This window comes from Orycteropus afer, unplaced genomic scaffold, assembly GCF_000298275.1.
Source record: "Orycteropus afer afer isolate SDZICR_OR568_19922 unplaced genomic scaffold, OryAfe1.0 scaffold00089, whole genome shotgun sequence".
NCBI classification, from domain to species: Eukaryota; Metazoa; Chordata; class Mammalia; order Tubulidentata; family Orycteropodidae; genus Orycteropus; species Orycteropus afer.
Window position 1 is genome coordinate 6,320,664 of NW_006921676.1, and position 24,876 is coordinate 6,345,539.

Below are 24,876 nucleotides of genomic sequence, written 5' to 3' on the forward strand. Positions count from 1 at the left end.
TTTATCCCCTTTCTCCTGCTCTTCCGGCCTGCTACTCTGGCGTCCCTGCGTTGTCTCTCCTCACCTGTAAGCCTGGGCTGACTGCTCTTCTGTCCGGGTTCAAGGCTTTTATCCCCTTTCTCCTGCTTTTCCGGCCTGCTACTCTGGGCAGGCCTGAGTTTCCCCTCCTCACCTAATCCCTTCAGCTGATTGCTCTTCTGTCTGGGTTCAAGGGGATAAAAGCCTTGAACCTGGACAGAAGAGCAGTCAGCCCAGGCTTACAGGTGAGGAGAGACAATGCAGGGATGCCAGCGTAGCAGGCTGGAAGAGCAGGGAAGGGGATAAAAGTCTTGAACCCTTTATTTGAGGTAAGTAAGGGAATTCAAGCTGAAGTAATCTACAAATAATCAAGATAAAAGAGAAGGTGATGGTTAAAAGTACAAACTTCGGGGTCACACAGGTCTGTGTACCCAATCTATCTCTGCTAGTTAGTGGCTATGGAGGAGTAAAAATGGTGTAAGTTCTTTGCTACTTCTCCCATTGAAAGGTGGAGTCTATTTCTCTTACCCTTGAACCTGAGTTTGGCCTCATGACCCATTTTTACCAACAGAATGTGGCCGAAGTGATGATGTGTGACTTCTAGGGCTGAACCTTAAAAAATATGCAGCTTCTACCCTCCCTGCTTGGAAGCTCCCTCTTAGAAACTAGTCATTGTGTAAGGAATCCAACAACCTTGAGTCCCTCATGCTGAAGCTCAAGCACTTTCATGGAGGGAGGGAGAGAAAGAGGGACAGGAAGGGAGATGGAGGGGCAGGAAGGGAGAGAAGAAGGGAGACGATGGCTACATGAAAGAGTACTGAAGTACCAGGTATGTGAATGACGCCCCCTTGGACATGCTAGCCTAGACTAGCCACCAGATGAATACAGCCAAGGAAATGACCCTAACCAATACCATACGGAGCAAAAGAATCGCCTAGCTGAGCCCCTTCTGAATTCCTGCCCCACAAAATCAAGAATAAATAAATGAAATGGTGGTGGCTGGAAACTAAGTTTTGGGGTAGTTTGTAATGCAGCAATAAACAACCAAAATCAGTAGCTGTGCAACCCTGTTACGCTGCCTGCCACTGTGTCCTTATCTGTTTTGTTTGTTTTTTTAAAGTACCACTGTACTTACCTCTCACTTCATAGGGTTACTGAGATGACTAAAAGAGATGGGGTCTGTGGAACACTCAGAATAGCGAGACACTCAGTAGGCAATGCATACACAGTATCACCCATCACCATCATAACTTACTCCATGGCTTCAACTAGCTTTCCAGAAGTTCCACCTGGCCAAGGGTCTTGGCTAAGCCCTTGCCATTCTAGTCAGATTCACTGTACCATCCAATACACATTCGATTCCATCTCCATGGTTTCATGTACACTTTTCTTCTCATCTATCTACATAATTCACAAGTGCCTCTTCCTTAAAGCCTCCCTTCTACTGAGCCAGTCTTTGGCTGATGTCTGCCTTATTAGCTACAACATGTCACAATTCATTATTTAATGACATTGTTTTATACTTCTGGTTAATACTTCACATGTGAAAATCTCTGCCCCCACCCCCCACCTCAACTAGATTATAAACTCCTTAAAGGTGAAGATCATATCATATGCCCTCTCCCCAGGCTGCCCAGTCCAACATCAGGCTGAATCCAGAATGAATGTCTAATAAATAAATAAATAAGTGTCTGACCAATCTACTTATTAATCCAGGAATAGCAAAGTCACTTCAATCCTTAATTCTAATTAAATCCACAAATTGAAAAGCATCCTTTCTGCTCTTGTTCTCAATTACTTTTTAATTATTTTCTACCCTTCTGAACTTTCTCAGCTTTCAAGATACTCTTGAATTCCTAGTCTCTGTCTTCTGGTTGCAGTTTCCCATACAATCCTGAACAGAATATATTGTTACATATTCAACAAGCAGTACTACTTACCCACTGCCTTTCATCATCTTTAATTCTTACTTCCTTTAAGAAAATTCCTCAGATCCCGAACAGTAAGAGGCACACTGCCTATGAACACTGTGGTCATTGTGTGGGTCACGTGAGCATAATGATACACATTCCCTCAGATACTCCTTAGTGTGCTTTCAACAAAAATCCTCACAACTGGACCAATAAGTAACATCATGATGAATGGAGAAAAGATTGACGTTGTCAAGGATTTCATTTTACTTGGATCCACAATCAATGCTCATGGAAGCAGCAGTCAAGAGATCAAATGACATACTGCACTGGGCAAATCTGCTGCAAAAGATCTCTTGAAAATGTTAAAGAGCAAAGAAGTCACTTTAAAAACTAAGGTGTGTCTCACCCAACCCATGGTATTTTCAATTATCTCATGTGCATGTGAAAGCTGGACAACAAATAAGGAATTCATGCAGCTGAATTGTGGTGTTGGCCAAGAGTATTGAATAAACTATGGACTAGAAGAATGAACAAGTCTGTCTTGGAAGACGGACAGCTGGAACGCTCCTTGGAAGTGAGAATAGCCAGACTTTACCTCTTGCACTTTGGTTATGTTATCAGAAGGGACCAGCCTGGAGAAGGACATCATCCTTGGTAAAGTACAAGGTCAGTGAAAAAGAGGAAGACCCTCAATGAGATGGATTGGCACAGTGGCTGCAATGATGGTCTCAAGCATAGCAACAATTGTGAGGATGCTGCAGGACCAGGCTGTGTTTTGTTCTGGTTGTACATAGGGTCACTATGAGTTGGAACTGACTTGATGGCATCTAACAAAAACAACAACTCATGTCTTAGCTTAGTTTACTTATGTGGTAGTTAAGTTTGTGTGTCAACTTGGTTGGGCCTGGTTGAGTGGCTGGGCAGCTGAATGCAGTTATTCCCCATGGTGAGATTGGTAAATTAACTCCATGGTGGAATCTTTTGGAGCAGCTGAGCAGCTGGTTTAGGTATGTGGTCTGCTTCCCATATATAAGGAGCAGCTTTGGGAATGGTCTCCAGCTTATGGCATGCTTGAACCCTGCCTGTAGCCTGCTGAACCCATTCCGCAACCTGCCATGCTCTGCCACCTTGAGACTTTAAATGGACTTGAATTAATGGCCTGCCGTGTGGTTTGGTAACATCAGAACTGTGCCTTTTTATTTGTCAACCTTGGGCTTGTCAGCCTCAGCAGCTAGCAGCTGTCTGAGTGAAGAAAAGCCTCTAGCTTCAGTGGGCCGGGAGCAGGAGGCAGAGCTGAAGCCCAAGGTTGAGGAGCCTTCACCCAGCCCTTAGAGCCTGGCACTTTGAACTCGGACTTAAAGCCTCCAAACTGTGAGAGAATAAACTCCTGTTTGTTCAAGCCATCCCATTTGTGGTATCTTCTGTTACAGCAGCACTAGGTAACCAAAACAACCTACAACAATTATTGCTGTTGTTGTTGTTATGTGCCGTTGAGTTGGACCCGACTCATAGCGACCCCTCCTTGGGTTTCCGAGGTGGTATTACTACGGAAGTAGATTGCCCAACCTTCCTTACAAGGAGTGGCTGGTGGATTTGAACAACAAGCCTTCTGGTTAGCAGTCAAGTGCCTTAGGCCCTATGCTACCAGAGCTCACTACAACAATTATTCGGCAACTTTTAAAATTGTATTTCAGCTATAATTAATTATTAGAGTATTCTGACAAGGCAAAATGAGGTGAGCCTTTCAGTACAATGAAACAGGTATGGGCTGAAGAATAGCTGTAGCCCACACTTGCTCTTTGCTTTCCTGAAAATGGGACTCAGGTTATAGGCATTAGTCAGAGGCCTCTAGTACAGTAGTAAAGCAGAAACAACAGAATGGGTGGGACTCTTCTGCATTAATTTCCTTTCACTGAGAATTCCAAAGTGAGTGGGAATCAGCCCTCCTCCGCATGCAGATTTACAAGGGATGTGGCATGAGAATGCATCCCATTCCCACATCCTCTGCCAGATTCAAGGCAGGTAAAGGGGTTAGAATGTGGAAGAAAAGATGGGAAAAGGGGCTTCTCTGGAGAGAACTGCTGGCTATGGTGAGTCCCGGTCCTTTCTAGGGGAGGGACTGGAGAACTACCTGCAAACCCCAATCTAATTGGGGGAGCCAATAATGCAGAGTGTCCTGGTTACCAAGCTGTGGTGGCACAGTGCCTAAGGCATTTGACTGCTAACCAGAAGGCCGGCAGTTCAAACCCACCAGCCACTCCTTGGAAGGAAGATTGGGCAATCTAATTCCGTAGAGATACTGTCTGGGAAACCCAAAGAGGGGTCATTATGAGTCGGAAATGGCTCAACTGGCATTGAGTTTGGGTTTTTGTTTGTACTGGGAAGGCAGTGGGATTGATGTCAGACATTCACCTGAGAAGCTTAAAGAAAACTATGGGCCCTGCCTGCCCTCTCCAGGGAATCTAGAAAGAAAAGGGCCCAATGACAGCTTTGGAGGAAGATGGGAGAGAGCAGCTGCCCTGGGTCTGCACTCGCAGAGTTCGTCAGCACCAGGAATGCACCAGAGTTTCCCAGGGACCACAACTTGTCATGCTGTGGCAGGGCAGAGCTGGGATGAGTTTATCTTAGGCCCTGTTCAACAAGCCAGCTGCAAGGTCAGGAAGACATCAGGAAGAATATAGTGGTGCCACCACATGCCCAGGGGTTGAGGATGGAGGCACAAGTGACCCCATGGGCTAGTGATGCATACACTCTAGAGAAGTGGCAGTAGGACATAAGAGTCAAGTTCAACTGTGTGCTGGATCCAGAAAATTCAAAACCCACAGCTAGGAAGGAACCTGAGCTCTCATCTCTCCCTGACCTCATGCTGCCTTTGACCTTGGTGAGGGCAGAGCAATAGCTGGCTCAAGAGGAGATAGGTAAAGAAGAGAGGCTAAGGCCCCTGTCCTCCTCCCCACCTCTGATTTCAGTCCAGAGCAGGGAAGGTGGGTTGAGGGGTCCAGGAAAAGAGATCCTAAGTGTGAAATGAAGATTATTACTCAGAGCCTATGGATGGCTTTATTTTCTTCCCTTGAACTTCGAACCCTTTGCGTGAATGACCTAGGATTTTCTCTTTTTAGTTAACAACTCCTTTATTAGATGATGTTTGAGAGTTTGTTGGTAAGAAGGTTTAATATAAATTTATTTTTCTATTATGTTTGAATTTAATACAGAAATAAGTGGAAGAGTCAGTGGTGCATATAGACATCTATTCAACTGAATTCTCAAAAGCTTAAAGAAAACACCTTTTACAGGAAGCTAATGTCAAGGTCGTCTCCAAAAGGGGGCACCATCTGTGCTGTCTCTGAATGGAAGCACCTGAAGGCAAAATACTGCTCCATCAGGTGATTTATTGCCTCTGCCTGTGGGGAAACCATAGGTGCAATGTCTGTCTCTCTCACTCAATGACCATCCTCTCTGTCTGAATGATGCTTTGAATAGTATTCTCAAAAGGATGGCAGAGCTAAAACCGCATGCAGAAGGCACAGGCATGGGACTGGGAATGCAGCAGATTATATAGTCTAATTCAACTAAGTCAGACAGCAGTAGTCTTGAGGATCACACTGTCAAGTTAGGGATCACTGTCTTCTTTTTTTTGCTACATCAACATTTTAACGGGAAAATAAAGATCCTTTTCTTTGTTACTAAGTCAACAGCAGAAATCCCTTTCTTTCCACTGCTTTGAGCATTGTGCTCTTTTGAAGAATTATCTATGTGAGATCAAATTGACAATGGCAATTCAAAAGGTTAGATGGAAAGGTTAGGGGGTATTGAGTGAGATAATGCTGGTGGAATAATGTGGAAAGGGACAGCAAGAATGTTAGCAAAACTTGAAGAACGTAACTGATGACACTAAATTGTACTTGCAGAAACTGCTGAAATGGTTTATCTTTGTGTGTGTATACTTTCACCAAAATTTAAAAGGAAAAAAAAAATGACCTCTTGATAAGTCAACTCCAGGTTATCTGGCATCTAAACAAACAGCAGGATCAAAAACAGGCGTTAGGAAGGGTCATTTTACTCTTCAGAGAAACCCTTAATACTAGTAGGAGCAGATGGCCAGGGATGTGCCAGAGGCAGACCAGATCTAGAACAAGCTCTTATTTTTTTTCTGTCTACCCTCAGGTCCAATGAAATTGAGACCAACTATGTGTCACAGAGGCAAGAAAGTTCTGAAGTGGTTCCTGTGAGATTAAAAAACAAGCACTCAAAAACCCTGTTCATAGGGCTCAGGGTACGGTACAGTCACCTCCTATGTCTGAAAACTCATGTCCCTGACCAGGGATTTATCCCAGAGACCATGTAAACTTGGACACTCAATTAAATGAAACCTGTTCCCGCTTATTAGATGAGTGGAAAATGATTCAAATTCAGTCTCAAGTCTTTTGTCCTCATTAAGAAACATGGTTCTTAGGATCTTATTTTAATGTTTTTCAAGTAGATATTGTTCAAACCTAAGATGATGTATATATATGTGTATGTGTGTATATATATGTATTGTATGCATATGTATGTGTTTGTGTATATGTGTGGGGTGCATCCTAATCTGAGTGGTATTCTTATAAAAGAAGAGAAGAGACATGGGGGAAAATGGCCAAGTGAAGGCAGAGACGGGAGTGATCTACAAACCGAAGAATGCCATCCGTCATCGGAGGCTAAGAGAGAGGCATGACACAGATTCTCCCTTAGAGCCTTCAGAAGAAATTAACATGGCAAATACCTTGATTTCAGACTCCTAGCTTCAAGAACTGTAAGACAATAAGCTTCTGTTCTTATAAGCCACCTACTTTGTGGTACAGACCCCTTCCACAAAGCTAAGAATTTCAATTCTGCTACATGAAAACTTAAACAAATTAGGAAAAGAGATAAGTAGAGGGTAAAAATAGAAATAGGATGTAAAGAGGATGAAAGAGCAACAAAAGGGATTTTGAAATAAAACACTTGGGGAAGTTAAGTAAACCAGAAGAGACTCAAGGCAGCACACTTCTTTGGAAAGAGCCAAAGGGTCTGAGAGGGCCAGCCCTGTGGCCTGGCTACCAAACAATATATGCCTCCCTCTTCTTGCAAACCACCAAATATTACAGGGCCCTGCTCACTGAAACAGGTGTCCGAGGTTAAATAAGGCCACCTGATGAACCTTTTCCATCCAAGACATTCTGGAACCATGGCAAGTTTGGAAAGTGAGAGGAAATAACTTGTGTTACTGAACACATAGATGGAGAACCAGACCCACCAAAACATCTCTGATAATGCCTGTTATCTGCAACAAAACAAAAACAAAATTTCAACTATTTCATTGGAATTGTGGGATTAAAGATGCTGGACTTGTTTTACCAGCAAGGGATGAGAAACGGACATAAACTGCAAAATACACTGTTACTAATTTCCAATGTGTAAAACGCCCTGGGTTGTCTCTATATTTAGGGACCATCCTTATTTTAGTTAATTAAGGGCTTACACATTATGCTAAGTAAAATAAACCAGAAACAAAAGAACAAATATTGTATGATTCCACTTACATGAATCATCTAGAATTGGCAAATTCATAAGGACCAAAAGTAGACTAGAGGTTACCAGGGGCTGGGAGAGAGTAAATGGGGAGTTAGTTACTGCTCAGGGGATACAGAGTTTCTGTTTGGGGCTATGAAAAAGTTTGGGAAATACATAGTGGTGATAGCTGAACATATTGTGAACGTACTTAATGTCAAAAAATGCACACTTAAGAAGGGTCAAAATGGCAAATTTTATGTTATATAGATTTTACTACAATAAAATTTAAAAATAAAATACAGGCTTTCACTGGCAATGGTTTCCAAATATTTTTCTCATTAGCTCTTATGTTCCTCAATCATAAATTAGGTGACTAGAAAAGGACTAATCTTCATTTTTCCATGAGTCTTCTGTTTTAGATTAGAATCATATGAGAAAAGAGATCCCTTATGCTTGCGTTTGTTCTGCACCAAACCCTACAGATAGCTGCTTAATAGAGATGTAAGGTGATGTGGCAAATGAAGAAGGTAATTACGCCACTACATCAATTGGTACGCTACCCTCCCTAATTATGGTGAAATCTGAAAGCAACAAGTATAATTGGAAGTTGATTTAATTATGTCACAAAACCTAGCCCTACAAGTCTTCGAAATCTGTAAGGGCCAAAAAGAACAAATTCCTCTTGATGGAAGACAGATCATAATCAGAAAGCAGGACTAACGTAGCTGTCTCACACCTACAGCAAATGACAAGGCATGGAAATTATGATGCCAGCTGGGAACAGGCGTCTGGGATTATTGCTAAACTGAAGCAAATACTAACAGGCGAACCATACCTGTGTGTCGGGGGAGGGAAGAAAATGAGTGATGAAATAAACCACTTTGGAAGGAATCCTTTCAAAGTCAAAGAACCTAATCCATCTGCATTTACTTAACTTGACAAAGGGAGACACTCGACTTAATGAGTACTTCAAAGAGTTGCCACTCAGGAGTGGGGAGAGGAAAGGAGAGGAAGGAAGGGGGAGGTTACTGACATTCAGAGTTAAGAAAATGCCAACAGGAACCAAAAGTAACTTTAAAATTTTGCAAATTACATCATTGCAGTTTATTTCACAAAACGGTCCAATTTTAAAAATTTTGGCAGACATCTGTGGTGATGGTGACAAATTAAGAAGAACTCATCTATTCATATGGGATACTTCATGCATAAAAGGAGTCTGTAATTTTGGTTTTATTATCTTTTGTCAGAATTCCAGCTCTTATATGCAGCCCTGTTTCTGAACATAAAGAGATTCTCACATGGGTTTTTACTCTACATTCTCTCATAACTGTAAAGTCTCTCAATTAAAGACAACTTAGTCTGAAGCCAGAGTTCCATAAAATTTATTACAAATTTCCAAGCTGTGATTCATGTTTTTCTATAATAATCAAGATCAGTATCTTTTCTCTCAAAAAGGTGCACACATAGTGGGGCAGGAGACCATTTCAGTGTTCAGTCACTTAAGCTGTCTTCTACTTAATGTTGACTGAAAATTAAAAAGGTGCCATCCTATCAATTCTGACTCACGGTAACCCCATGCTTATCAGAGCAGAACACGTTCCAGAGTGCTCAATGGCTGATTTTTCGGAAGATCACCAGCCTTTATTCCAAATGCCTCTGGGTGAACTTGAATCTCCAATTTTTCAGTCAGCAGCCAAACAAGTTAACTGTTTGCACCACTTAGGAGCTCTGGTAGCATAGTGCCTAAGGCACTTGACTGCTAATCAGAAGGCTGGCGGTTCAAACCCACCAGCCACTCCTCGGAAGGAAGATGGGGCAATCTACTTCCGTAGTGATACTGCCTCAGAAACCCAAGGAGGACTATGAGTCGGGTCTGACTTGACAGCACATAACAACAACAACAACAGGGACTCTGTGGACGTACTGAAAAGGGGATAGCTTGCAAAGCTATGAACTTACTAATAACACCACAGCTCAAGAATTTTATGGAACCACTCTTTGGGATTTATCTAAGACACTTCCTTTAAAACATATTTTGGAGCAGCAAATCCTCCGCTGTTGAAAACTCATTAAAAAAAAAAAAAGTAATTTGCAGTTAAGTTTGCTGATTAAGGTGAATAATAATATTTTTGGTCAGCAAATAAAATGATTGAAAATAATGCCACTGTTTATATCATTTTAAAAGAGAATTGTTAAGTGTTTCAAGGAATGGCAGCATAACCAGTTGAAGCCTATGGCTTCTCCTAACACTACAATTTCAAAGGAAAAACTTAATTCATGTAAATAAAGTTGTATAAATTAATTCAGACTCATTTCTTTCCAATCCTTCATTGCAGGCAGTCACCCCGTCAGATCAAATTCTGTGTAGACAGAGCAAGATGGGCATCCTGACTCTTAAGCCTAGCACAAAAGGTCAATAACTTCATTCATTTCTATCTGGTCTTGCAACAGTGTAAATAACATTACAATTATTATGGCCTTCAAGTTGTCTACAGCAGAGGAGAAAAAACACAAACTATTGAAGCTTAGAGAAAATCTGTTAATTTTTGGTACACGGTCATTTTGTGTTTTCTTCTATTTTGTTAAATTCAGAAAGAAAAAACAACAGATTAACATATTAGAAATGTAGTGGAACAGCATAGGAGGATTAAACAAGAAGCACTCATACAAATTAGTATAAAATCCATACCTGACAGCTCCTCATCTGATTGTCAAGTAGAAAAGTACCTAATTATGAGTTGCTAAAGAAGTGCAAGTCTTTATGCACTGCACACTCAGGTAAGCAGGATAAGACTGGTTAGACTTGAAGGCCAGAAGAGAAACCAAACAACACACACTCCTGCTAAATAAGAAAAGGACTTGGTGGGTGGAAATTCTTAATGAAATTTCCAAAGGTAGCTTGTTAGCAATTGCTAATAATGACAAGACATGGCTCCTAAGTGGAAAGTTGCAAAATTATCTACCTGACTATAATGACTAAGGAGCTCTGGTGGTGCAGCGTTTAAGGCATTTGGCAGCTAACCAAAAGGTCAGTGGTTTGAACCCACCAGCCACCCTGCAAAAAAAAAGGTGACTTGGTCTGCTCCATAAAGATTTATAGCCTTGGAAGCTCAGTGTGTGTTGCTATGAGTTGAAATTGGCTCGATGTCAGCAAGTTTGGTTTTTTGACTTTGATTAGAATGGCAGGCTTCAGCTATGCACAAAAGACCATTTTACTTCTAGCTAAACTAGTGCTTCCCAATTGGGGGCAATTTTGTCAACACGGGAAACTTGGCAAAGTTTGGACACATTTTTGGTTGCCACAACTGTGGGTGGGGCATGTGCTACTGACATCTAATGTGTAGGGGCCAGGGACGCTGCCAAACATCCTACAATGCATAGGAAAATCCCACAACAAAGAATGATCCAGCCCAAAATGTCAATAATGCTAAGGTTGAGAAACCTTGGTCTAGATTTTTTTAATTGACAACGCATCATTACACACCTTACTTCATTAAGTTGTCACAACTCAATGAGGTAAGGAGTAGATAAATAAAATATGGCTCAGAGGCTAAATGGCCTATTCAAAGTCATTACAGAGCTTCACCATAATCTTGACCTTTGAGCTATTCCTCAGTGTGGACAGGCCTTCCCACTGAGATTTTATGTGGGGTGGAGCTCTGGGTAAAAGATGAATTGTCTTAAGTCTTTCATGAAACAGAGAATGGTATACACATATAAAAGTAACAATAAGAAGTACATGGAGTGAAAAATCAATTGCTTATAAGATCAAATAGTTTAAGAATTCATGAGAAAAGGAAAGGAACTGAATTTGTTTCACAGGGTAATGAGAGTTTCCAGTACAGGATATTTCTCTTTTGGAAGCCTGGGGAGCAGAGACCATGACACAATTTCCTGCATCTCTCATTTGGGTTAATTATTCTTTTCCCAGCACTCCATTTCTACCTGTTATTAGCATCTGTTTTACATGTTGTTGTTGTTGTTATGTGCCATCGAGTCAGCCCCGACTCATAGCGACCCCTCCTTGGGTTTCCGAGGCACTATCGCCATGGAAATAGATAGCCCAACCGTCCTTCTGGCTGGTGGGTTTGAACTGCCAGCTTTCTGATTAGGGGTCAAGTGCCTTAGGCATTCTGTCTTATTCTGTGGTTTGATACAGAGTCTGTCTTCCTCATAGCCCACCGAGCTTGGTTATCAGTTTCTTGAGTTATCTGTCTCTCTTTTCATACCCTTACAGCATCTAACACCACATCTTATTTTAAATTACACTTAAGTATCTGCTGAATTCAATGTTCTCTTGAGAGAAGAAAAACACTTAAAGATCACCTAAGGGAGCTCTGGTGGCGTAGTACCTAAGGCATTTGACTACTAACAAGAAGGCCGGAGGTTCAAACCCACCAGCCACTCCTCAACAGGAAGATTGGGCAATCTACTTCCACAGTGATATCGCCTTGGAAACCCAAGGAGGGGGTTTGCTATGAGTAGGATCTGACTCAACGGTAGTTTTTAATTTTTTTTATTTTAAGGGTTTGTTTTACATTCAACATTATGTGTACATTTAGTTTCACTTCCCATTTACCATGCCCAACTCTAACCCAGTCTCCTCCCCTCCCTGTCCAGTAACCTTCCCCCGCCCCCTGTGCCCCTCACAGTTACGCACTCCTGTTTGTCCTGCATTTCCTCAGTGTGAATGTTGCCCCTCTGGTGCCCCGTGGTCTATTGCTCTAAGAGATGTATTCTCATAGAGTATGTGGGTGTATCATCCTGGGTTGAGTGGTCTGCATGTACATCTTGTTAACTATTGGGCTGAGAGCCCACTCCTGGGGGTGTGTTTTATCCCAGGCCCAGAATGTATCCCAGGGCCATAGTATTGGGAGGCTCACTCCATTTAACCAGTAATTCTGGTCATTACTGAGTTTTTGGATTTTGTTCCACGTTTTCTCTCCCACTCTATCCAGGATCTCCAGATTTGATCCTCTCCTGAGTGGTTGGCATTAGTAGTCAGGTACCATCTAGTTCTTCTGGTCTCTCTGGCAATCATGCCCTATGGCTGATTGCTTCCAAATGCCTTTTTTCTTTTATTTTTTGCATCCCTCTTCACTTCCGACGGTAGGAGACCATTAAGTGCAACTTAGATGCCCACTTGAAAGCTTTTAAGACCCCAGTCGCTACTCACCAATGTAGGATGACAAACAAGGCTTTTACGTATTATGTTGTGCCAATTGAGTCTGGTGTCCCTCAGTACCACGGTCCTGAGACAGGAGATCCATTGGGAGTTTTTTTTTTTTTTTTTAATAGTATGAAAAAGAAACTGATAAAAGCTGGCCTTGATTTAAAAATATAAACAGTGTCAATGCAGAGACTAGCTGATTATATGCCTCATGCCTTTCTCCTCTCTTCAGCACATTCAAGCCCTTGCCAGTGCTCAAAATCAAACCCAAGTTCTACCTCTTCTATGGAGCCTTCTCTGAATATCCCAGTAAATCCCCCCACCCACCCTGTGAATCTCTGTACAGTTTGCAGTTAGTATCACATGACTTTGTAACCATTTACTCTCCAGCTCATGACTTGAGATTTCTTACCCCAAATAGACTGGAACCCACCTGAGTGAAAGGACTATGTCTTAGACTTCTTCCATACCCTTTACTGTATTCATCATCCATTCAACAAATCTAAAGTGACAGTGAGACAATTGAGAGAAAGCCTATTGCATTTAAGGGAAAATCAAATGAAGAACTCTGTTGTCCTAACTTCCCAAAGCTTGATGATGATGGTGGTGGTGGTGGTGGTGGCATTTAACACTTACTGAGCACTTGTATGTGCTAGGAATTAAGACATTTAGAGCTTTCCATTTTATGAAGCTGATGTTTCCATTATTATCCCCATTTTACATATAAAGAAACTGAGCTATCAAGAGGTTGTAACTTACCAAGGTCATGTAGCTAGTAAGTGACTCTGGTGGTGTAGTGCCTAAGGCATTTGACTGCTAACCAGGAGACTGGCAGTTCAAACCCACCAGCCACTCCTCGGAAGGAAAACTGGGCAATCTACTTCCATAGTGATACCACCTCAGAAACCCAAGGAGAGGTCAATATGAGTGGGGTTCAACTGACGGCAGTGAGTTCTAAGAGTTAGTCTAGCTCTCAGCTATCTCTATAATAAAAATAACAGCTAATATTTATTGAGACTCGTGTCCAGGGCACTGTAATAAGTACTCTATATGTTTTAATCTTATCTAAAAACTTTTAATCTTATCTTATTGAAAACTTAGGATTCCCATTTTACAGAAAACTGAAGATCACTGAGGTTAAGCATCTTGTAAGATGACACAAACAAAAGAAGTAGAATTGAGATCTGAGTTTGCAACCTTCACACAGGGCCCTGCTCTTCACCACTACCCAACACTGACATTTTCATTCTATCTGAACTTGGACATCAACGAACTTTCCCTCATCCTTCATCCTTCAGCATGAATTATTAAAGTACTGAGTGGGAGGAAGCAGACTCTGTGGCTAGAAGGCAAAAATAATCAAGAATTCGTGTGACAGATACTTACTTTAAATATTTGATTTTACACACAATTACTCATTCCCCAAATCCTAAACAAGTAGACGGGGAAAGCAGGGTAGTTTGCAAGATTAAGCAAGTTGGCTTCAGGGCAAATGTCACTATAAGAAAGGAGCTCTGGTGATGTAGTTGGGAAGTCAAATGGCTGGCTAAACAGAAGGTCAGCAGTTCAAACTCACCACCAGCTGCTCCACAGGAGGAAGATGAGGGTATCTACTTCCATAAAGATTTATAGCCTTGGACACCCAATGGTGGTCACTAGGAGTAAGAACTGACTCAATGGCAGCGGGTAGGTGGATCTTTGTAAGGATAGAAAGTTTGAATTATAATGGACCAACTATTCTAGGAGGTGGTATAGGCTAAACATATAGACAACTTTAACAGATTACATACCTGGAGTACAGAGATAGATTTTCATAACTCATTGTTAATCTTGGACCACAGTACACATGAGTTTAGAATTCCCAATATTTAAGACTTGTTTTTTTCTTGGTTGTGCTCTTTAAAAATTACCTCATTCTGATCAAAGACCTAGGACAAAGTTCTAGGCACACTTGACTGGTAAACCAAAAAAGGAAACCAAACCCAACCCACTGCCATCGAGTCAGTTCTGACTCACAGGGACCCCACTAGGTTTCCAAGGCTGTAAGCCTTTATGGAAGTAGACTGTCTCACCTTCCTCCCAAGGAGCAACTGATGGGTTTGAACTGCTGACCTTCTGGCTAAATGACCTTCTAGCAGACATTTGGCTAAATGTCTTACCTACTACACCACCAGAGCTCCTTACTTGAGTGGTAGTTGAAAGTGTTTATGGAGTAGAGGAAGATGTAGTAACAATTAAACATCTTCATTCATACAGTACTTAGTTATGCAGACACTCAACCTCCAGGCAAAGCACATGGGCTTGTCCTTAACTATGAACCACCTGGTGATACTAGAACACTTGACTGTGCACAGGAAAGCAGATGAATGCAGAACATGACATTTCAAAAAAAATTCATCTTGAAAAGAAAAAAATGCTGATGCTCATTCCTTCCTGACAACTTATACTTCTTTGCATTTCACACTAGCCATTCTATGCACCAATGGACCAATGAGTTAAGCAAAAGTCAGTACAACAGGGCTGAGTCTATAAAACTGTGGGCTTCAGCACAATGAGTGGCAAACACCCCTCATGATGAATGCACAATGATAAGTGGGGATGGAAGAGACAGTTAGAAGAGAGAATCTACATTTCATTCAAGTGCAGTGAGATGAGGCTAATCTCAGTAGGACAGGAGGGAGAACACTAACTCAGGATAGATATAGCAAAGCAGCAAAAACTAAGAAATGCACCAGCACTATCAAGGTATGAATGATGACTTCCAGAAGATGTGTCTACATCCAAATACCTGTAACTTGTGAATGTCACCTTATTTGGAAAAAGAGTCTTTGCAGATGTAATTAAGTTAAGGATCTTGAGATGAAGAGATCATACTGGATTAACCAGGTGGGCTCTAAATCCAAAGAGAAGTGTTCCTTTAAGAGAAAGGTAGAGGTAGATTTGAGACAGAGAAAAGAGAAGACACACAGAGGAAACAAAGGCAGAGACTGGAGAGATGTGGCCACAACCTAGGAAACCAAGGAATGCTGACAGCCATCAGAAGCTAGAAGAAGCAAGGAAAGAATCTGCCCTAGAGCCTCCAGAGGGAGTACAGCCAAGCTGACATCTTGACTTTAGACTTCTGGCCTCCAGAATTGCCAGAGAATAAATTTTGGTGGTTTTAAGCCTCCCCGTTTGTGATCATTTTTTACAGACCCACAGGACACTAACTTAGGCACTTAGAACTTCCCTGACAGGAATCTGGAGTGCCACAGTAACATAAGGACACTAATGTTACCAGCAGCAATGCTGGACAAAGTGAGGAAAGTTCATTAATTGAACTACGAAGTTCATCAAGTATTAATTAAAATCCATGCACATCTGCCAAAGAACCTAATTCTTTTCAGAAATGTTAATATAACATTAGTAACTATATTATGGAGAACAGTATTATTTGTCAAAGGAATTGCATCCAGCTAGAAACACAATTTGCATCTCAGGACAAGATTCACTCAATATATATATTTACTGAATATTCCTGTGACCCAGACACCGATCTAGGAGCTGAGAATGCAACAATGAACATAACAGATACAAATCTTAGCTCTCATGCAGCCTATGTGCTAGTGGAAGAGACTGACACTACTACTAATAATAATAAATTGATAGTATATAAGAAAGAAGCTCTGGTAACATAGTGGATAAGGCATTTGGCTGCTATCCAGAAGGTCAGCATTTCAAACCCACCAGCCATTCCATGGAAGGAAGATGGGGCAACCTAGTCTCATAAAGGTTTATAACATTGGAAACCCAATGGGGGTCACTATGAGTCAGAATCAACTAGATGGCAATGAATTTGGTTTTGATTTATATGAGCAATAATAAGTGGGGTTCAGACCATAAGTCAAGAGAAGGAGCTGGATGGTGCAATTTTACAGGGTGGTCATGGAAGACCTCATCACTGAGATGATGCGTTTGAGCAAAGACTGAAGGAGATGAGAAAATAAGTCATGAGAAGATGTAGAGGAAAAGCATTCCAGGCAGAGGGAACAGTCAGTACAAAGGCTTTGAGGTTGGCATAGCCTGATATGCAGAAGGAACAGTGAGGATGCCAGTGTGGTTGCAGCTGAGTGGAGAAGGGGGTATAGGAGTAGGTAATATCAGAGGGGTAAAAGGGAGCAGGAGGCTGACTGTTCAGGGCTTTCTAAACCATGATAAGGACTTAATTGGTTATTCTAAGATGAATAGGAGCCGATAGAGGGTTTTGGGTTGATTTCACAGGACCATAAAGAATACGTAGAGAAGAACCTCAAGCAGGGCAATGGAAGATGGAAGACCACTTAGCAATAATTCTGATATTCCTGGACCAGAATGGCAGCAGTGAGTATGGTGATAACTGGCCACAGTCTCCTCATGTTTTGAAGGTATAACACCCAGACTTTCTGAATGACCTGGATGTGGGGTATGAGCAAAAGAGGAAGACCCCAGGTTTTTGTGTGAGCAAACTGGGAGTTTATAGAGTTTCTATTAAAAACTCTAAAATGATAAAAACTGAAGCTAGTCCAGGTGTAGGAACAGGTGATTGAGATAGTTTTAGACATTTAAGATACTGAATCAGTTTCCTATGGCTAACAGATTACCACAAACTTAGGGGTTTCAAACAACACCCACTTATTAGCTCATGGTTCTGAAGCTCAGAATTCTGAGCATGGTGTGACTGGATTCTCTGCTCAGTGTGCCAAATGGCTGAAATCAGGTATTTTTAGGGACTGTGGTCTCATTTTAGGCTTGGCGTTCTCCACCCAGCTCATTCAGCTTGCTGACACAATTCAGTTCCTTGCAAGTATAGGACTGAAGTTTTAGTTTTCTTGCTGTCAGCTAGAGCCCCTTCTTCATCCTAGGGGCCATTCACATTTTTGTCATGAGGTCCCTCCACCTTGAAAGCCAACAATGGAGAATGTCCCTTATGTCACACCCCTTCATCCTTTGACTCTCTCATGCCAGGAAAAGCCCAGTTCCTTTTAAGGGCTCACCTAATTAGGTCAGGCCCACTGAGGATAACTTCCCTCTCTTAAAGTCAATGGATTTGGGACCCTTAATTAGATCTGCAAACTGTCCTTACAGCAGCATGTAGGCTAATGCTTGGTTACATATCTGAGAAAAGGTGTGTATACATCAAGGTGGGAAGAGGATAGGTAGGAAGTAGAGAGGAATCTTGATGGTTATCCTAGAATTCTGCTGAATAACCAAGTCTAGACATCAAGGAGGCAGTTGGACACACAATTCTGGAATTCCGGAGAAAGGTCAAGGCTAGAGTCATAAATTTAGGAGTCATCAATGTATTCAAGCCATGAGCCTTTCTGGGACCATTAAAGAGGTGTGAAGAGACTGGGGAGATGAGAAGAAACTAGCAAAGGGGATTGCATACACATTTTTTTTTTAAGCTTTTCACTGCAGTTGACCCATGAGCCATGTTGATGTTCAACTTGCACAATGCAGAAACTACAATCTGTTTTCTTTCTTTCCTCCATTAAATTAGCCATTCCTCACAGCACTCATTCTACTATGAAAAGTAATGAAGCTGCTCTCATCTGTTGACAAATTGTCTCAGAGGCTCCATTTCTCCTGCTTAAAATTACGTTGTTGCTCTCTTTGACTCAGATTTAGTCCCATAAAACATGCAAACTAAAACTTGCTTTCCCTCCCTTGACTCAGTGCAATGCTTCCTTTTAGATCCTATGTGCCCAGGTGCGGGAAGACTGGGCTGGGTTTGCTGTTAACAGCCCAGGGCTCAGAGGAGCAGTTGCTGGAACGTGCAGCAACAGGAAAGTGAGGGGGCAACGATCCTTGGCCTAGCCATGCCAAGTGGAGGTGGAAGGCTGGTTCTTTTGGTTCACAGGTGCAAGAAGGAGGCACCCCCTTCTGCTAGCAAGGAAAAGATGGCCCAGACTGTTAGATGGGGACAAAATAGGGAGGCAGAAGGCTGTGTACCTAAAAACTTATTTTTCTTCTGTACTACCAGTAAACCAGTTATCACAGAGTTGATTCTGACTCATGGCAACCTCAGGTGTGTCAATGTCAAACAGTGGTCCTTAGGGTTTTCAGTGGCTGAACTTTCAGAAGTAGATCACCACTTCTCTCTTCTGAGGCCCCTCTGGTTGAACTAAACCCTACAATCTCTCCATTAGCAGCTGAGCACATTAACCATTTGCTCTTCTTTGACTTTCTCAGTGTTAGATTCTCCCTGATTGATAGAAGAAGGAATATACAATGAAACCTGTGAGGGCTGGAACTTGACAGGACTGCCTTGTTTTTCTGGGCCTTGCAAGTTTTCTGCCTTTGACAGGGTATAGTCATCACTTTTCTCACTTTTCTATTGCTCTCTATTTAGTGGAAAATATGTGAGTTTTCCTTCTTTGACAGGTTTCAGCCTTAAACAAATCAGGCTTTTAAAGTGTTTTGGTTACTTTGTGCTGCTCTAACAGAAAATACCACAAATGGGAGGGTGGCTTTAACAAATAAGAATTTATTTTCTTACAGTTTTGGAGGCTAGAAGTCTGAGTTCAAAGTGTCAGGCTCTAGGGGCTGGGTGAAAGTCCCTTGACCTTGGGCTTCAGCTCTGTCTCTTGCTCCCAGCCCATTGAAGCTGGAGGCTTTTCTTAACTCAGGCAGCTGCTGGCTGCTGAGGCTGACAAATTCAAGGCTGACAGGTGAAAAGGCACAGTCCCTATATTACCAAACCACAAGGCAGGCCACTGATTCAAGTCCATTAACAGTCCCAAAATTGGCAGACAACATAGAAGACTGCTGAATGATGACTCAGCCACATGCAGGGTCCCAGCATGCCGAAAAGCTGCAGACCATTCCCAAAGCTTCTCCCTATATATTGGAAGCAGACCACATCCCGAAAGCAACTACTCAGCTGCTTGTAGCAAATTCGACCATGGAGCTGACTACCAATCTCATCATGGGGAATAACTACCACCAGCTGTCCAGCCACTCAAAATCAGGCCCAGCCAAGTTGACATATAACCTTACCTACCATATACAGGTTTTACTGTATAGGTAGACTCCAACTTATGATGTATTCGAGTTACGATGAACCGCATTTATGACTGCTAGCCTATCTGAATATTGCACCTTCAAGGGAGGAAGCTAGGAGCTCTGGTGGCATAGTGCCTAAGGCATCTGACTGCTAACCAGAAGGCTGGTGGTTCAAACCCAGCAGCCACTCCAGGGAAGGACGAGTGGGCAATCTACATCCATAGAGACACTGCAAACCCAAGGAGAGGTTGCTTTGAGTCAGAACTGACTCAACACAAGTGAGTTTTTCTTTTTTTTTGAGAGGAAGTTATAGGAAAATGCATGCAGGAGATAGAGAAAAAAATGTTGAGTTACATGAACGCACTCCAAACATTTGATCAGGATAATATGATGGAAGAGATTGGTGGGAAAATTGTCCATATGGCAAGAATGCTGAATTTAAGACATGATATCACCAATGTGGAACAGTGTATAGATCATGAAGAGGGGAGATTAACAGATTAGGATTTAAGGGATTTTGAAGAGGAAGGAAATGCTGAAGAACGAATGAGGAAGAGGAAGAGAAGTTGTCAAAAAATTTCATAGTGAAAGCATTAGCTGGAGTGTTTTCTAAACTTAATCAGGGGCTTTCATTGCTTAAAAACATGGACACAAACACTGATCAGTTTTTGCTAACGTGACAGATTTTGGAAGCAAAGAGATGTTACCATGAAATACATGAAGAAAAAAGAAAAGGACCCTAGAAAACAACTCTCACTAAGTTTATGACTAGAAATGCCATCCCTATTCCTAGGGATGATTCAGAATCTTCCACAAGTGGAGTTGTTACTGCAACTGACAAAATGCCAATGTTATCCAACTCTTCTTCAGAATCATAGTAAATTTTTAATGATCTGTATATTTTTATGCATATATTTATGTATTATTATATATAATGTTTCCAACTCCCAAAGACAAATAAAGATTGGGTTTATAAAGACAGTGATAATAAACCACAATAATAGTTTTTTAAATAAATGAGGTTTTCAACTTACATCAGAACTGACTTACGTCGAGTTGTTGGAATGGAAGCCTGATGTAAGTCAGAGACTATCTGTATATGTACAGCAAACAGACACACATGCTTTCATTTATAAATATACACACACACACAGATATATGTGCGTGTGTGCATATATATGAATACATACGTATTTTTTAAAAATTCGTTTTGGCCAATAGATTTGTCCATATGAAAAAGGGACATCGTGCTGAATTGTACATGTAGAAATTATTGAACTGGTATATGTTCTGCTGTGTACATTCTCAACAAAAATAAATTATAAAAAGAAGAAAAAGTGACACAGGAGACTCCACTGAGGGCAGTGTTACTGCAGGTACTTCTGTTACACCCAGCAAATGAAGGGCCTGTCCAGCCTTACTACAGAGGCATCCTCTCAGAGGCTGGGCAATGAGAGATCACAATGGGGCCTGCCCACCAGGGTGGCCACCATCTCTGCAGGTCTCTACTAGTGGCAGGGCTCAAGATCTCCCAAATCATCAGAGACAGAACACAAGAGAAAAAGCACAAGCCTGGAGAGAGGCTGAGGACGCCACAGTAGCAACAACTGTGTAGGGCAGTCTTCAGGCCAGGCAACATGCTGCCGGCCAGCTGAATCAGAACCCACTGCTGGCGGCACCCTGTCCTTGCTCATTAACTTCTGACATTCTGGAACATTCCCCTAGCAGATGGTGCGGGGAGAAACTAGGTCTTTTCTCAGTCAGAAAAGCCCTGCACACAGAAAGAACTGAAGTTGATTTTACCCATCAGTTGTACCTCCTTTATGTGTCTCAAGGGACGATCTAGATTTCCAGAGATTATGAAATCAGGAGCTGCCAGGGCTGTGTCTGTCTTAAGACATTGACTTACTTCCGCCATGTTTCTTCTTGGTGGCAATCAACCTCTAGGCAAAAAGCCTCTCATATTCTTGCCAACTAGTACTGAGTGGTCTCATTTCATACAAGATCACTAAAGTCATTTACATGGCCTCACTAAAGTTAAAGCAAAAGTAGACTTAATGTTCCATCATATGTCTTTTTCCAAGTTCCAATCATGTGAAATGAATTGATTAGCTAAGGCCACAGGAGGACTATCATGAAAGCATAATTGGGGGAAGGAACTCCAACAAAACTTGAGCTCAGTCATGCTGTTTTCCTCCACCATGACCCCACATGCACTGGCTTTCAGAACTCACCAGACAGGTATGCAAAGCGCTTCTTCAGCTGGTCTTTAATGTCAGCAGCACAGAGCGGAACGATGTCCTGGTGCATGATTTCATCTGGGAAGAAAAAGCGAACAGACACACATGCTGTCATTTAATGGAAACTTTGCCTCATGCTCTATAAAATGCCAAGTCTGGATTAGCCCCACACAGAACCATGCATATCAACAAACACCTAAGGGGAGTGAGTGGTCACGGGTTTGGAAAAAGGAATTTCTGTTTCCAATACATGAAAACCTTTGTTTCTCAGAGTACACAAAGCTGAGTGCTGAGTGAATCACCATCAATTTTTAAAATGTGGTGCAAGACTCAGAAAAAGGGAAAGACAGAGAGAGAGGAAAAAAAAAAAAACAGGAGGAAAAAACAGACAAACAGAGAAAGACGACAGACACAGGTAGGTAGAAGCAGAAGCAGACAGAAAGAGAAGCACAAGGCAAATAGTAGAAAAAGGGTTAGAATCCTGGGAAGGGCTGAGTCATAAGAAATATTTAGAGAACAGCATCTAGAACAAATACTTTTGGTGTTATGCTTTTCTGTCTACATTTTGGAAATGGCTCAGGGAACTCTATAGACTCTCACCCATTGCATATACAAAGACTTGTTAGTTACTGAGGAAAATCTCACAAATGGAAGGGGCCCATATCCTCCAAAATTATTCATCAGATATCAGAATAGTCAGAAGTCTGCACCATCCCTTGGCCTCACCATTTGCCTGATGCTGATGACTCAGAACAGCAGCAAAAGAGACAAGGGTTATGCCCTCAAAAGTCCCTCAATTCAATGATAACTAAAACAATGGCTTCTAGCAATCTGTACATTGGAAGTATCTAGATCAGGAGTCTGAGAATAAACACATCAAGCCATACTGTGGAGGAATCATCTAGAAGTAGGAAGGTTTCGCAAGACTCCTAGAGGAATATAGACTCAATCAGAGATTTCTAGTCACTCTGCAATACAAAAGCTGGGGCTTTGGCAGGTGTCCCTGGCCTGTGTTTAGGGGCATTTCCATTTCAGAATCAATTCCAGACTAACACACACAATTTATAGCCAATGATTTTATGTTCCTAGATCTTGGTTTTGCAGCAAATGTTTTAATCTTGAACATTTACACAATTTCTCTATAAAAGATATGTTCTGGCTCATGACTCATGAGGATGACTTGACAGTGGCTTAAAAGGTGAATTCATCTACATCCAGTTTAAGACCCAGGCCATGGACAGCCTACAGATATGTGTCATGGATATCTTTTAACCTGAAAATTTCCAGTAGAGATAGCAAAATATTATCTACATGGCATCAGTCTTAAATCTTGCCCTTCCAGTCTTACAAGCAAACAAGCGTAAACATGAGTGACAGAATTAAACATACTAACAGAATCCCCACAGATCCCTGGATTGTGTGTCAACTGTGAAATTACCAACTACCATGACTGCTTGATTCATCAATTCTGAAAGCAACTCTGCTGTTGATGAGAAAATAACCAGGGCCACAGTGCAGGAGCCAATCTAGAGCTAAGGAGAACACCAGTGGCATTTAGTGAAGAAGTCAAGGATATAAATGATAGTTAATGCTCATCCAACTCAAAAGATCAGTAACTACTTCTGAGTCTCATATGGATAGCTCAGTGGCAAGGGCTGTCATTTCCCAATACATAATGAAACATCACATCAGTGAAATTTTCTTTTGTGATTTTTTTTTTTTTTTAAGGTTAGAAATAGTAGCTCTGAGAAAGTTTGAAGTAATAATGATAATAAATCCACATAGGGCTACATATGGGTTTTATATGTTTCATTTTGTCTGGAATGCCTATTAGGTACAATTGATACGACAGCTTTGAATAGATTTCTAGAAGTTCAGCTTTCAGTTTCCTTTTTTCTCTCTACAGAGATAAGTGAAGTATTAAAATATGAAAACTTGAGTACCTTTCCTCCAATTCAACCTGTGCTAAGTCCAGGAGAAGAACATTATTAAAACACAGACCACTGAGAAGCAGTGGAAAGGGTCTTCTAGAACTTTTGAAAAATTCCAGGGGCAACAGAAAATATGCATAGATACTGCTTAACCTGGCAAGTCCTTTAGTAACTGAGGGCTATTTGGACAGTTGTGATACCAACATCCGTGATAAGCCAGTAATAAATTGGGCCAGGCCAAAGTTTACACTGGCATACTCTAGAAAAGCATCTTGCCCTAGGTCTCCTAACATAATTCACCTTCAAGATTTCATGAACTTCTCTGGACAAAAAGACATCAAGCATCGAGGTAATGGATGTTGTAAATTTCTATGACAATTCTTAGGCTTGATTCTGAATGACATTGAGTACCAGAAGCTTTCAAGATAACACTTTCTATTATGAGTACACTTTCACTTTTTCCATGTGTTAGAGACAGAACTGATATTATCAATCATTCCTTTAATTTCTGTGACAAAGTGATAGTCTCACCTGCTGGAGCTTTTAGGCCATTATAAATGTGAAGTTTTGTTCCATCAAGAGATTCCTATACAGGTCTCCTTAGCCCCACCTCCACCTCTCTTCTAAGTGCCAATCACACTCAATTCTTACAGTTGCTTAAAAAAGGCTAAGGTCCTTCTAGCCCTCTGGGCCTTTGCACAACCTGTTTTCTCCTAACATTTTCCCAGCTCTGTCTGCCAGTCTGAACTTACTCACTTCCCTGCTGAGATGTCACTTCAAGGAGTTCTACCTTTTTTTGTTGTTGTTGTTCTTTTTATTATTATTATTGTGATTTGGGTGAAAATTTACAGAGCAAATTCACTTTCTATACAACCATTCACATACACTTTGACTCATGATATTGACTACAATTTACCCCAATGCAACAGCTCCCTCCCACTTCCTCCTGATAGTTACTTCTTCCCTGTGTCCATCCCTCCATGCACTCCTGCCCCCTGAGCTGTCTCCCTGTGCATAAACAGCCCTTCTTTCTCCCATGATTGTTCTCTTCA

The 24,876-nt window shown here is 41.6% G+C and overlaps 1 protein-coding gene across 1 annotated transcript in view; it reads right to left on the bottom strand.

The window, feature by feature from the left end:
- MCF2L (MCF.2 cell line derived transforming sequence like) overlaps positions 1 to 24,876 on the bottom strand; it is a 342,209-nt gene that overhangs the window by 145,921 nt on the left and 171,412 nt on the right. Inside the window, exon 2 of the mRNA XM_042781158.1 lies at positions 21,888 to 21,971. Within this exon, the coding sequence (XP_042637092.1) occupies positions 21,888 to 21,971 (84 nt within the window). The remainder of the gene's footprint in view (positions 1 to 21,887; positions 21,972 to 24,876) is intronic.